Source organism: Sylvia atricapilla, chromosome Z (genome assembly GCF_009819655.1).
Source record: "Sylvia atricapilla isolate bSylAtr1 chromosome Z, bSylAtr1.pri, whole genome shotgun sequence".
Classification (NCBI taxonomy): Eukaryota; Metazoa; Chordata; class Aves; order Passeriformes; family Sylviidae; genus Sylvia; species Sylvia atricapilla.
In genome coordinates, this window is record NC_089174.1 from 8,561,551 (window position 1) to 8,574,753 (window position 13,203).

A 13,203-nucleotide genomic window follows, 5' to 3' on the forward strand; every position below is an offset into this window, starting at 1 on the left:
ATAAGCTGAAAACAGCTCGAGATGGCTCAGTGATTTTTTCCTTTTCTGCACTGACTGGAGGTCATGGGAGGAAAGTGATGCTTTGGCTTTTTATGCCTGCGGGCTCAGCCTTCACCTTGGGGGGGATGCAGAGTAGCCTGCGTGGGTACTGTCCTGGGACCCCCAGCTTGTTGGGGCTGCAAAGGCATCTCTCTGCCATATTAAGGCCTAGCTGCTTGGCCTGAGCTGCAGGGAGGGGTGCCAGCTGCCTTTTCCAACTCCTCTGGCATTTCAGGAATGCAGGTCTCTCACTGAAGCTACATTTCAAAGCCTTTAACCCTTTGGTTGGCTGCATCCCACATGGCTGAATGTGGCCACTCCAGGCGGGTGCTGGGACAGAGAGTGGCACAGCTGAGGGGAGCTGGTGTCCCCTCTGTACCTGAGCACACCAGGAGGTCTCAGCTTGGACGAAGTGTCCCCCAAAGCACCCAAGTCCCACAGGACCGTGTCTCTGGCTGGTGGGATGTAGCGGGTCCCTGTGCATCTCTTTTTTTGCAATACATTCTCAAAGATGTGCAGGCAGCGGGGCCCATTGCCTTACTGCTTCAAAGGACTTGTGTAGTGGTGCAAATGGTTCATTTTGGGTCGGGTACCTACCCTTGTATCTGGCCAGATGGGAAGCACCAGGAGGTGACACTGTTTCTCCATCACTGTTTTAGGGAGAAATCCCTCTGCAAATGCTTTCAGGTTTGCTTCCTTCTCTAGCAGACTCTTTCCCCCGAGAAGGCTGATCTGAGGTCCCCACCACCCCAGCAGAATCTTCTGGAGAACAGTTTCAGGCTCTGGACATGGAGTTATAGTACAGTATTGCTGTAGTACTGCGTTCCTCCCTCCTGTACCACATTGTGTAGGCTACAGAAATCTTCTCTGGCAGCCCTTGTGTGGATTTCAGAAGGGATTTCGCCCACTCAAACCCAAGCTATTGTGTTTCTTTGTATAAAACTGTTTAGGAGAGAGACTATATTAATTTAGGGATGCACCAAGTGGGCTTGGTCCTGCTCTTGCTAAAACCTGTGTGAGTTTCCTGATTAAATCTCTGAAACCACAGGAGACCTTTCAGCAGCGTACTTCTGAGTTCCACCAGTGTTTCAAATTAAATCTACGGTGGCACCGAGGACAGGAATTTCTTTGCCATCTGAAAACTCGTGCGCGCCGCGGATGTTTACGCGCAGTGTCCGGACGCGTTTGTGAGGCCGGCACGGTGGCACTCAGCGCGACAACTAAGCAGCGGGATGAATGGCTCATTAATCTGCTGTCTGTCCTCCTGCAAAGAGCTCGTCCCGAGTGTCAGCAGAGGCGTGCCTGCGGCAGCAGCCTCTTCCCAGGAGATGGTGCTGGCGGCCTGCTGCGGCCCGGCCCCGGCCTGGCCCCTTCTCCCGGCCCCGGCCGTCAGCCCGGGGAGGCTTTTCTGAGCCCGGAGCCGCTGTGCCGCCTTCTGTGCTTCCCGGGAGAAGGCAGCTGTTAGGAAAAGGCGTTTTGCAAAATGCTGGGTCCCAGCGGGAGGCCCCGGGGACAGGGTGCTGGGGTGCTGGTGCTGAAGGCAGGGCTGGGATGGCTGTGCAGCCAGCTGCCCCCTTTTTTCAGGAGTTTCGGGAGAGCTAAGCTGATGAATCTGCTTTGCAATGATGCCTGTACCTGGGAAAGCTGCTTATGCCTGGAAAAGGAATATACACAGGCAATTTTTTTCCTGAGGCACGAACACCTCCTTTCTCCTGTCCCTGTCCTTTCTTCCTGTGTCGTCTCTCCAGTGCAGCATCTGGCAGGGTTGCCTGCCATTACTGGAGATGCATATGGGGAATGCCTGGTGTTGGGGACCCAGCTGGAGGTGCAGAGAGCTCCTGTACATGAAATTCCTGCTCTGAGCTTGCCTTGGAGTGGAAATCTACCTCAGTTCTGTAATTATGTGAGTATTCCAGATCAGGGCAGATCGCTGCTGCACCAGTATAGATCTGGGGCTGCCTTTGCATCCCCACATGTCTGGGTAGATCTCATCCTCTAGTGTAGAGTTTAAGCCAAGCCCCTGAGTATCTCCAAGGCCCTAAGTGTGCCCTGATAGCTCTTGTGGCCAAATGTCCACATGCCTCTTGCTTTATGCCCTATCCTCCCTGAGTTGGCTCCACCATCCCTCCTGCCTCTCTCCACTTCTTTAAATGCCTGCTAAAGTCCCACTTTCTCCCCCAAACCCACGTGAAATGGGCTGACTGTGATTGTCTGAGCTTGCCTGGCAGCATGAGGATGGAAGATTAGCTGGGCAGGGGAGCAGGGAGCTGAGAGACAGGGAGACAGGACTAGGGCTGGTGCTGGGAGCTGGGTGAAAACACGATGTGTAGGAGATGAATGCAGAAAGGAAAATTCATGGTGTTTACCCATGGCACTGGAAAAACAGATGTACAGTAAAGCAGACTGGTGCTGGTGTTATCTCGGCGATCTCACTTTCGGAGGCTGTGCTGGGGTTTGGTAGTGCCTGTCCTGGCTGCCAGCTCTTGGAGATGAGGACTTGTTTTGTGCTTGTGGAGCACCACAGCCCATCATCACTGGGGCTGTGATGAGTGGCAGCAGCCCAGAGAAGGCGCCGGTGTGCTCCGTGCCACTGCTGTGGCTGCCAGCAGGCACTGGTGGTGGCAGCTGATCACTCTGGCCCCAACCTCAGTTTGAGTTTGGTGCTTCTCTTACACTGGAGCATCATCAGCTGTTACCCAGGTTCTGAGTGTGGGGATGTGTTCCTCCAAAGGCAAGTGTGCAGCAGTTCTGTCCCTCTTCTCCTGCCTTTAATCACTCTGGTAAACTTGGTCATTCCATAAATCCCACAGCAATTGAGTGTATATTCTTTCCCAAGTGCTGATGAAAAAGCTGAGGGCAGCTTGGCTGCCCTCCTCTGCAGAGCTGCCCTGGCAGTTTAATCTAGTCTGTGGGAGCTTTGCTGGCTCTCGTGGTACCCGTGTAAATCGAGATACCCTGTGGTGCAGAGCCCAGCACTGTACCAAAGTCAAGGTACGTGCTGTCTGAGCACTTACTTTGATCCCTAAGGCTGGATCTCATCAAAGACTGAAATCAGGATTGTTTGACAACACCTATTTTCCATTAGCAATGTTGACAGCATTAATTATATTCTGATGCTTTAATTCTTTATTATTGAAATCACACATCAGTGATAGTCATTATTTTGCAAGGGGGTTGATGTTATGCTAATCAGCTTGCAGTTAACTGGGTCATCCCACTCATTTTTTTGGCTGTGGGCACAACACTACTGCTCTTGTACTGGAGTCTCTGTGGTCTGCCAAGATTTATTTTAAACAAACATGAGCAAGCCAGAATTTCTGAGCTAGCTTTTTTAGGACTCTTGGGTGCAAGCTATGTGAAAATATTTATCTCTATTGTATACTGTTTAACATCTTCCTTGGTTACTAATGGACTGGAAAGGACTTCATTGTCCTCAAGTGATACAACTACATCATCTTGCTGCTTTGCAAAGTCAGAGCAAAAATGTTTATGGGAATCTTCTGTCCTTTCTTTGTCATTAATAACTGTCTTGTGCACTCTGTTTTGTAAAGGGCTGCTGCCTGTCGTGCAATTTCTTATGTTCTTACTGAACTTTAAAGATCTCCTCTCTATTAGCCCATCACACTGTGGTCTTCTATGTTCTCATTCTTACAGGTACAGTCCCCAGATCACAAGGAATGGAGCAAAAGCTCAGGCTGGCAACCATGAGGTGAAGATGAAAGGCCCGGAGCCAGTGATCAGCCAGATTATTGACAAGCTGAAACACATCAACCAGGTTTGTTGCAGACGTGTCAGCAGGGGTGTCTCCAGAGTGGGCGGTTTCCAAATCAGTTTGGCCTCCCCCGCACTCTCTCTGGGCTCAGACAGACAATCCCAAGTGTCTCCATCTGCAGCAGCTCTGGGAGCCCTGTGTGCAGAGCCCGTGCCACCCTGGCTCTGCACAGCACCAGAACCACAGGGCACACCTCTGGTGTGGTGTGGTTCTGCATGGCGCAGCCTCCCAGGACTCAGCCTGGGTCGTATGTGGATGCTGCAGTACAAGAATGCTTCTGCTGAGCATCCATGCCCTTAGCAGTGGACATCCAGGAAAGATGGAGCTGACGGGGTGTCCTTGAGCATGATGTGCTGGCAGAGGGTCATATAGCATGTACCCGATGTCCCCTCTGGCTGGAGGAGTTCCTTCTGGCATTGCTCATGGCTGGCAATAAAAAGGTCACTGTTTTCTTTGCTGTATCTCCCTGGGCCTTCTCTCCCAGTCAGTAATGGGGCAAGTTACTGTTGAGTGGGGAAATGGCAGAGCTGGATGAGATCCTTTCTGCTGGGGAGGAAGCTTCCTTCCCACTGCCTCAGACCTGGCATCCTTCCTGCGACAAGTGGTATCTTGTCTCTGCCCATTATGCCACGCCAGGCTAGGTCTGTGAACAAGCCCTGCTGCTGCCAGGGAAGTAGGTGGCAGCTCTGCAGGGAATTATTGTGGCTGAACCTGCCCCAGCACTGCCTTGGGCTGGGGTCTGGCTCTGGACTCCATGTCACTGCTCTGCCCTCCGTGTCGCTGAGTGTGGATGTCACAGTGACTCATAGAGGAGATGTTTTCCATAGGCAGATGGCCTGGACTCGCTGCTTTGCCAGGACACAGCACTGAGGGTGAATCCTCAGGTGGTAATACTGTTAACACAGCTGAGCTGCCCCATCTCTCCGGGGAAGGCTCTTCCCAAAGGGGACCTTGCCCAGGGTTGCTCTGGCACAAAGCTCTGGCCAGCAGTGGTGGGTTCCTGGGGTTAAACCCAGCTTTGCTTCCCGGCTGGGTGGGCCACGAGGGCGGCTCTGTTTGGAGTTGCTGGCTTAGCAACTTTTCTGCTAACCTCTGCTTTCCTGCTCCGGGACTGCCAGGGACTGTTTTCACAGCCATTCCCGGTGTAACCCTCGTGCCCTCCAATGCAGGCATGCCTCATTAGGTGCTGTCTGGGAGCAGGATGCAGCGAGGAATTTGGGGTCCCCAGGAGCACCCCACAATGCAGGAGCTGCCATGGGCAACAGCCCTACAGCCTGCTCTGCCTTCCCACATGGTCCCTGTGCTGAGCAGTGCCATCTGCCAACAGCCCATAATTATTAGAAGGGGAAAAGTGGGGGGAACAGCATAATCAGCTCCCTATTAAATGGGGTAGAGGGCAGGCTTCAACCTGCAGGTGATAATGATATTTTGCCATTCACAGTGAGAAAGTTGCACTGAACAAAACATGGTTATTATGTACTTGAAACTGCTGACATGAAGTGGTTGTGAAATGCTGGCTGCCAGACTGGGTCAAGTTAGGTCTTCGCTGAACAGCTTGGGCTTCTGAGGAGTGGAGGTCTGTGGAGTGGGAGACCCTGGGTAAACACTGCTGTGCTCAACTCAGCTGTTTGCAGCAGCAGTCTCTGTCAGCTGCTGCTCAGAGAAAAATTGTGGTGAGGGGGTGAATACAGGCAGCTTTGTCATGATCTCTTATGGTGCTTCCCCCCCAGTGGCTTTCAGTGTCAGGTTGGAATGTGTCGTGGGGGGCAGGTGAGCTGTTTTTGTTTGAACAGCATAAATGTAAGAGCCTAAAAAATGTGAAAAAGCTGTGTTTGAGAAAGAGGAGGAACTGAGAATAAAGTCAGGAGAAAAATGAGAAGTATTAGTGCAAATTAGTTTTGAAGCTTGCCCAGAGAAGCTGTAGCTGCCCCATTCCTGGAAGAGTTCATGGATGGGGCTTGGAAGAAACTGGTCTAAGGAAAATGTCCCTGCCCATGGCAGGGGACTGGAACTACATGATCTGTAAGATCTCTTCCCACCCAAACCAATCTGTAATTCTATGATATGATTCTATTCCTGTGGAGGGTCTGTAGTCTATGGTCAGTAGCATATACGCCAGGAAAGTAACTGTGGAGGTTACTTAAATTTGGGATTTGGGGTGTCAGACCTTACCATCACACTTATTTTCTTGGCTGAAGGAAGTTTTGAGCTCTCTTTCACATCTGGAATGCATCTTGATTGCCAAAGAGTATTAAATGTGGAAGGAGCAGCAGCTCTGGATGAATGATGGTTGTGTCTTTCAGGTGTTGGCTTCAGATTTGGGAAGCAGTGGGAAGTCCTGAGCTGGAGAGGGTTGAAAATCTCCTTATCCAGCAAGCTCAAGCCAACAGTGGCTTTTAAAGATTTTCAGACATCCAGGATCTTTTGGAGAAAAGACCATCTTTGTGGTGCTCAGAGCTGTAAATTAGATTCCCGTGTGACTACCTGTAAATTGTGACTCTTGTACAATGTTGTGGCTTCCTCCCAGCATGTTGTGTTGGAGATACACCCTGGATTTTGTGGGTGTGGGCAGACTCAGGAACCATGCTGTTGTACAATTTTCATAGAGGTCCACAGCTTTTATTTTTACTTGGAGATTTTTGCTAAATATCTGTAATTTGCTGATGACTTCGCCTTTATTCCAGGATGCTCATGCTGCTGGAAGTGTCTATTCTTTCAGTGTTGTGTGTGCAAATTGTGCTTCCTCTTTAGTTCGTGTCTTCTCAAACCTAATTTGGGTAAAAGCACACACATTCACATGAGAAATTCTCATCAAATGCTTGCAGTTTGAAATGAGAACAGGGTTTGTGTATTAGGGTTAAACCCATGGGGATTGAAAGATGTAGAGAAAACCTAACCCAGAGAAAAGGGGAAGGGAAAGTGTCCCAGATGGTATTTTTTTGCTTTGAGCACCTATCAAGCTAAAATAAATAAATGAGTAAAGCACAGTGCCCGAGTTGTGTGCTGTCTCAAGTAAGCCCTTTCTGGATGAGTCCCCCTCAGTGCTGCCTATTCATCACATCAGACCATTTTTGTTTCACCCAAACGTGTGATTGTGGCTGATGCTATTTTTTGTGCATTGGTGGGTGAGATGCTTTATTATTGCCATATTGAAATTTTTTTCCCCCTCAGTTCTGTTAGATGTCTACCAAGTTTTGATTTGAGTTATTTTTGTTGTGTGCCCAGAGGCATGAACAGCCCATCCATAAATATTAGCATTGTTATCTCAGCTGGGAGGCTAAGGGTCACCTTCAGGAAAATGAATTGGAATTGGTTCCTAACTTTTATTTCCCAGAGTGGATGGGGTCTGTTTCTCGCTAGAAGGGTTTTCACTCATCCCTTGAGTAAAGCTATATTGAAACTGAAAGGTTATTCAGTGTCAGCACAGTGTCTTGCTCAGATTTTTTGTGACTTGGTAACATCCCCAGGCAGAAAGCTGTGTGCTGGGTGAGCCATTTCCTCTGGTCACTCCATTTTCCTCCAGCCACGGGTATGTTGGAGTGGCTGACAGATGGGGATGAGCTTCAGGTTTTAACAGCTATGCATGGAGGTGGGAGGTGTGGTGCCAGCATGTCCCACGTCCTGGGAGCTCTGCCACGCTGGGTGACCTCCTGTTGGCCATCCTCCTCCATGGAAGGCTCTGGAGACCTGAAGACCTCTGAAGTCCTCTGAAGGACCTGGGTGATGCTGGCGTGAGGGTGCAGCAGGAATCTGTCGTACCAAACTGGCTAATGTGACACTCTCAGTCCTCCCTCCTGTCCCTGTCTGTCCTGAAGTGACTTTTACATCCTTTGCAGTGCTTTTGGGGCTCTGACACTGTTGCAGCAGATGCTTTATTTCATCCTCAATGCCATGACCTCTTTAAGCTGGTGCCCAGTTGCAGTCTCTTTTTACACTTAGGTAAATCCTGGTGTTTTATCATAGCACTGTCTCGAGGAAGAAGAGCACAATTTTTAAAGAAAAGCAGGGAAGAAACATATCAAAAATTAATGGTAAAATCCATAAAAGGAAACTTAGCTGGGGAAGATGTGTCTTTACAAAATTGAATGGCCTGGAAACATATTGTACATTTCCAGACACTCGAGTTAAGGGCTCATTTAGAATATTTCAGATATACTAGAGTTTGACAGTTCTTTGGTTTCCACATCAAACAATCTGTAATTTATTGCCCCATATAGGGACTGTGTTTTTATCATATTGCATATTTTCTAGCCAGAAATCTAACTACCATATAAGCTCTTGAAAAAATAAACCCTTTGGGGATGGGAATCCAGGCAATATGCTTTCACAGACCCTGAGAAACTCCCTTTGATTTATTTCCTTGGAAATAAGGGGAAGACACAATTTCTTGGAGTATTACAGCTGTTCCCCCAAGCAGGGTCTCACTGCCTTTCTTCATGTGCTCGGTGTAAAGACCCAGTCCTGCAGTGAGCCCCATGTGAAAGAACCTCACGTTGCTCTTAGAGGGGTTTGCAGGAGGATGAGAACAAAATTTAGAAGTTTTACGAGGCACTAAAACACATGACTATACTTGGAAGGAAAAAAGAAAAGAAGAAAAAAAAAAGAAAGAAAGAAAAGAAAAAAAGCGGGGGCCCAGAGGTGTGACTGACCAAAGACAAAATAGACCTGAAGTTCACAAAAAAAGGCACGTCCTGGCATTTCCAGAACCGTGTTTGAAGCTGGTTTGATCAACCAATATGTCCCATATTTGTTTGTAGGTTTAATGGGCTGTTTCCCGGCGGCCTGGCTGCTGGGAGAGGGCATGGTGGAGGTCACCCAGAAGTTAATTTGGAAAGAGGCCAAAAGGCCACAACTTGATTGAATCAAATGTAAACAAAATAGGCCTGGGAACGGTGTGATGCCCTTGTGCCTGAGTCCCCTGCAACCTCTTTGCTCAAAATACAGTGGTGGAGCACCAGGGGCCAGTGAGGAGGGTCTGACCCCACCACAGGGAGACAAGCTCGGGGTGGCAAAGGGACCCAGACCCTGCTCAGGGCACACAGGGAAATATGAAGTTTATTATGGGAGAGCCTGTGGAGCTGGGGACTTCTCAGGAATATATCTCCCCCTTCAGAAAAATCCATTACTTTGACGGATTTGGTGAAAGTTTCCCTGTGCCTGCTAGGCTCTCTGAGGTTTATTATTCCCACTGTATTTTAATTCCCTGATCAGATGGAGCTGCATACTAATTAGAAAAATGTGCAAACTGCCAGATTGTTAAATAATGCAAGGCACAACACTAATCACTTGAAAATACAATATTTAAATTGCACCAAAGCAAGTCACTTTTGACTCATTTTCCACCTTCAATAAGTTTGCACTACAATGTCTGAAGTGATGTATATATGCAACATAATCTATCACGTCCTCAAATGAAATGTTAATAAATACAATAATTACTTGGTCACGCCTTTTGTTCATCATTATTAAACAGTTTGTAACAATTAAAATATTAAAACCACATGTTGTTGAAAAGCAACCAGGCATTGCAATTATTTTTTACTAAGGCTATTAAATGGAATGACAGAAGATTTTTATTTCAATGATAAATGCATTTTAGAATGGATCAGTTAATTCTTCTTTAGTACACAAAATAATCTACAGCTCCACCGAGTCTAGGCCTGGTATTTAAGTACTAATTCCATTGTCCTTTTATCTGTGTCTTGGCTCCCATTAATACTGGGTAAATGCTCTCCCACTCTGTCTGCAAGTGGTACTGTCAGGATTTTGCCAGGGCAGTTAAATCAGGGGAAGAGCAACCCTTGGTAATGAGAATGTAATTAAATCTGAAGGTATCTGACTGTCAGCTGACTTTCAAACCTAAAACCCCTTCTTTCCCTCTTTAGGAAGAGCCATCACCTCCCTGCAGCAGACATCACCTGCTGGGACTCTGTGGCAAACCTCCAGGTTTATTGGAATTGTTGAGGAATGCTGTATCCACAGGTTACCCCACACTGATTTTAAACAGCCAGAGATTGTTTGTACCTGGTGTGTTTGTGTGCCTGTTTTCAAACAGAGGTGAATCCTCAAGTGGTCTTATATCTGTGAGGGGTTTCAGCTTTGTCTCTGTGGCTTCAAGTGTGTCCTGCAGGGACCATCCTCCGAGCAGTGCTATGGAAATCAGCTGTGGAAAAAGCCACACCAACACCTTTAAAGGAGATTCATTTGCCTTTGTGTCCAGAACATGCAGCTGATGCACAGTGGTGCCTTAAAACAAACACCAGATATCCTGTACCAGAGCTGAAGTTTATCCTGTTGTGGAGGAAACAAACCTGAAGGAATCCTTGTGCAGCAAAACCCGGTGTAAGTGGAGCTATTGATAGCAGATTAACAGTTAATTACAGTTATTCCGGGCCTGGTTAATTGTATCAAGTGTCGCCTTGTGCTGTGACTCAGGCTGTAATTTAATCAGTAGATGTCTGAGGTAGGTGTCCTCCCTGATGGGCCCAGTAACAAAGGACACAGCTGTCTGGAACGCTGGGTAGTTTTCTCATGTTTTTCTCCAAAATTTCACTCAACATCAAGGTTTTTAAAATGTGGTCCAGACTGACTGGGGACTGGGATTCAAAGAGGCTATTTTCATTGTTCAGAAGGTAACCTAACCTCTGGTTTTCTTGGCTGCAAAAGAAATCCAGTTGCTTTCGTTCCCAAGGAAGAGTCTTGATAATAATGTTACTTTTGATTCCAGTTTAAGGTGGTGTAAGACTGCTCAGTGGTGATGTTCTTAGGGGCCAGAGGAAAAGGCAGCACTATCAGACCCACTGTGGGCAGAGAGGGCCAGCTGTGACAGGAATTTCCTTCTCCAGCCCTGTGCTGTGGGAACGTGGTGCCCAGCCGTGGCATGGTGTACAGGCAGTGTGGCACAAATGCCGGTGAGATTCCCATCACACCCTGAACTGCTTCATGTGCTAGGCAGGTTGGAGCTGGAAATTTCCCCCATGCAATTCTAACACTTCACCCAAGCCCTGTGCCTGCAGGGGGAAGAGGGCACACTTCTGGCAGGTATTTCCCCTGTGCTGGCAAACCCCTTTCCCAGCCAGTGAAACCCTTTTTACCTGGCTGCATTGGGGCAGGTGTAAATACCCCTCATGTCTCAGGAAGGCTCTTGGTTAATGCTGTTGCTCATTAAACTTCTTAGCTTGGTTTTGACCTGTAACTGGCTGCAGGGACTAGGTTGTGTTTTTGTGCTCGTGCTGCTGGACCCCATGCAATGAGAGATGGCTCTTGCAGCACATCAGACTGAGCAAAGAGAGAAGCTTGGGTTGCAGCAAGATTTGTTGCCTCTCTTGGCTATATTTCCAGGAGTGATATTTAAGAGAAGGAAATATGTTTGTTTGAGGACATGTGTAAGAAGATGCTGCTGATGCAGCAGGGTCAGCAAGGAAGTGAGAGGCAGCTGGCAGTGGGTGGGTGTTTGAGCCATCAACAAATACTGTGATGGGGAGGAAGTTACCTTTTATTTTTGGCAGGACCCCTCAAATGCCTCCTGCCTATTGGTGGGAAAGGAGTTTACTGACCTTTTCCTGCAGCACATAATCTAAAAGCTGTGGGTGAGACTCATATATGTGCATTTCAGGGCTTCCTCTGTGAGTGTTGTGTCTCACTGAGGGAGGGTATAAAGTCACAGCTTTGAACTTAATTTAAACACTTAAGTTGGTTCAGCTGTTCAGTTGGTGTCTGTGCATCATGTGTGGGAGAACCACACCAGGCAGGGCTCCTCCTGCCTGCAGCTCCAGAGGCCTGAGCCTTGCTGTTGTGATGAGTTGCACCTCAGTGTTTCAGCAGTGCCCATGCTGGAGCTTGGATGGTTGGTTCCTTATCCTGTTGGTAGACCATCCTAGGTGCCAATATTGGCACTGAAATATTTGTGGAAATATGTTATATGGAAAACTTGTGTCCCTGGAGTTCATAGATATGGAAAAGTTGTGTTCCCTGGAGGTTTTTTGTTTGGTTGGTTTTGGTTTGTTTGTTTTTGTGTTTGTTTGTTTGTTTTTGCAAGTAGCATTTATGCTCTGAACACAGGAGGAGAGCTGAGACCTTGCTTAGGAGCCAGTCCAGCCATTAGCCATTAATTAGAGACCAGCTGCTTCCTCCTGCCTAGCTAACAGGTTTGGGGGTGCTTGCCATGGAGTCCTCCTCCCCCTGCCTGATTTAAATCGCTGCTGAAATCAACAGCTTGATAATTAACCCCATGCTGGGGTTGTCTCGTCTGATGGGAGATAACTGGCTTATAAGGCAGCTGTTCAGTTCCCTCTGAAGCTCTGTGGACCAGGGGACATCTATCTGAACTGCTTGTAGTTGTTTTTTGGGCTTCCAGAGCCCTGAAGGGAAGTGAATGCAAAAGTAAAGTTTGGAAAGAACAGCCCCTAGGAGGGCAGGATGCAGCCAGGGTGACTCAAACCTCAAAACTCAGGTGTTCCGGCAGAAACCTCTGTGCAACACAACACTGTGCACAAAAATACATGATTTGAGGAGTGCCTCTCCACTGGGAGCTTTTATGGGGGGAAAGGAAAGTGGCTGGGACAGGGGTTTGTGTTGCAGAAGAAGAAGAGGAAGGAAAAAAAAAAAAATCCTTCCTGCCCAGGTCTCAGCTTGCTGTTTCCTACCTGGTGCCAAGGACGGGATGTTTGTCTCACAGGCAGCCCTTCAGACATCCCAGCAGCCCAAGAGCCTGAGCCAAGAGGAAATCTCCCAGCTGCTCCAGCAGCCTGGGCTGGGCAGGAGGAGGCTGTGGGAACCCCTGACTGCTGCACCCCCTGCCTGTGCCCCCTTTACAGAGCCTGATCACCTCTTTACAGAGCCATGGGGCTGTTATAGCAAATGGCTCGAGGTGGTGTGAGACCTGCATGTCCTTCTCGGTGCTCTGACATCCAGGCCATGCCTGCTCAGATGCCTGAAGGATGTGATGGCAATGAGGTGGTTAATTGCTCCACCTCTGCCCATTTTTGTCTTGTTCCTTGTGCTCCTACTTTGCTTGTTGTCTCATGTTTCATCTTCTGGTGATGTTGGGCCTTCCTGAGTGGTGTTTGGGTAGAAGAGTGGGGTTCTGCTCCAACAAAACCAAACAAAATATGGAAAATATGGATAATAGCAGTGATGGATCCTGGCCCATGTAGGCTCCCACACCCCTCCTTCACTCAGCTGCCAACGCCTTGAGGGGTGGCTGCTTGAGAGGTGGAGAAATTGGTAGGTTCTCATTTCTAGTGACTCAGAGCAAGTGGAAAGGAGAGAAGAAGGCAGCTGAGGCTACTGGTAGGAGACTGAGAAACTTTGTGGGGAGAAGGAGCAGGGATATCATGTCAGAGGAAGAACAATGTGGAGAGGGGACAAGATAGACAGCCCTTGCAGGTAGC

General features: G+C 48.3%; 1 protein-coding gene across 1 annotated transcript in view; it reads left to right on the forward strand.

Moving 5' to 3' along the window:
- Positions 1–13,203, forward strand: part of GPC3 (glypican 3) — a 133,099-nt gene that overhangs the window by 86,783 nt on the left and 33,113 nt on the right. The window contains exon 5 of the mRNA XM_066338539.1: positions 3,694–3,814. Coding sequence (XP_066194636.1) covers positions 3,694–3,814 — 121 coding nt within the window. The remainder of the gene's footprint in view (positions 1–3,693; positions 3,815–13,203) is intronic.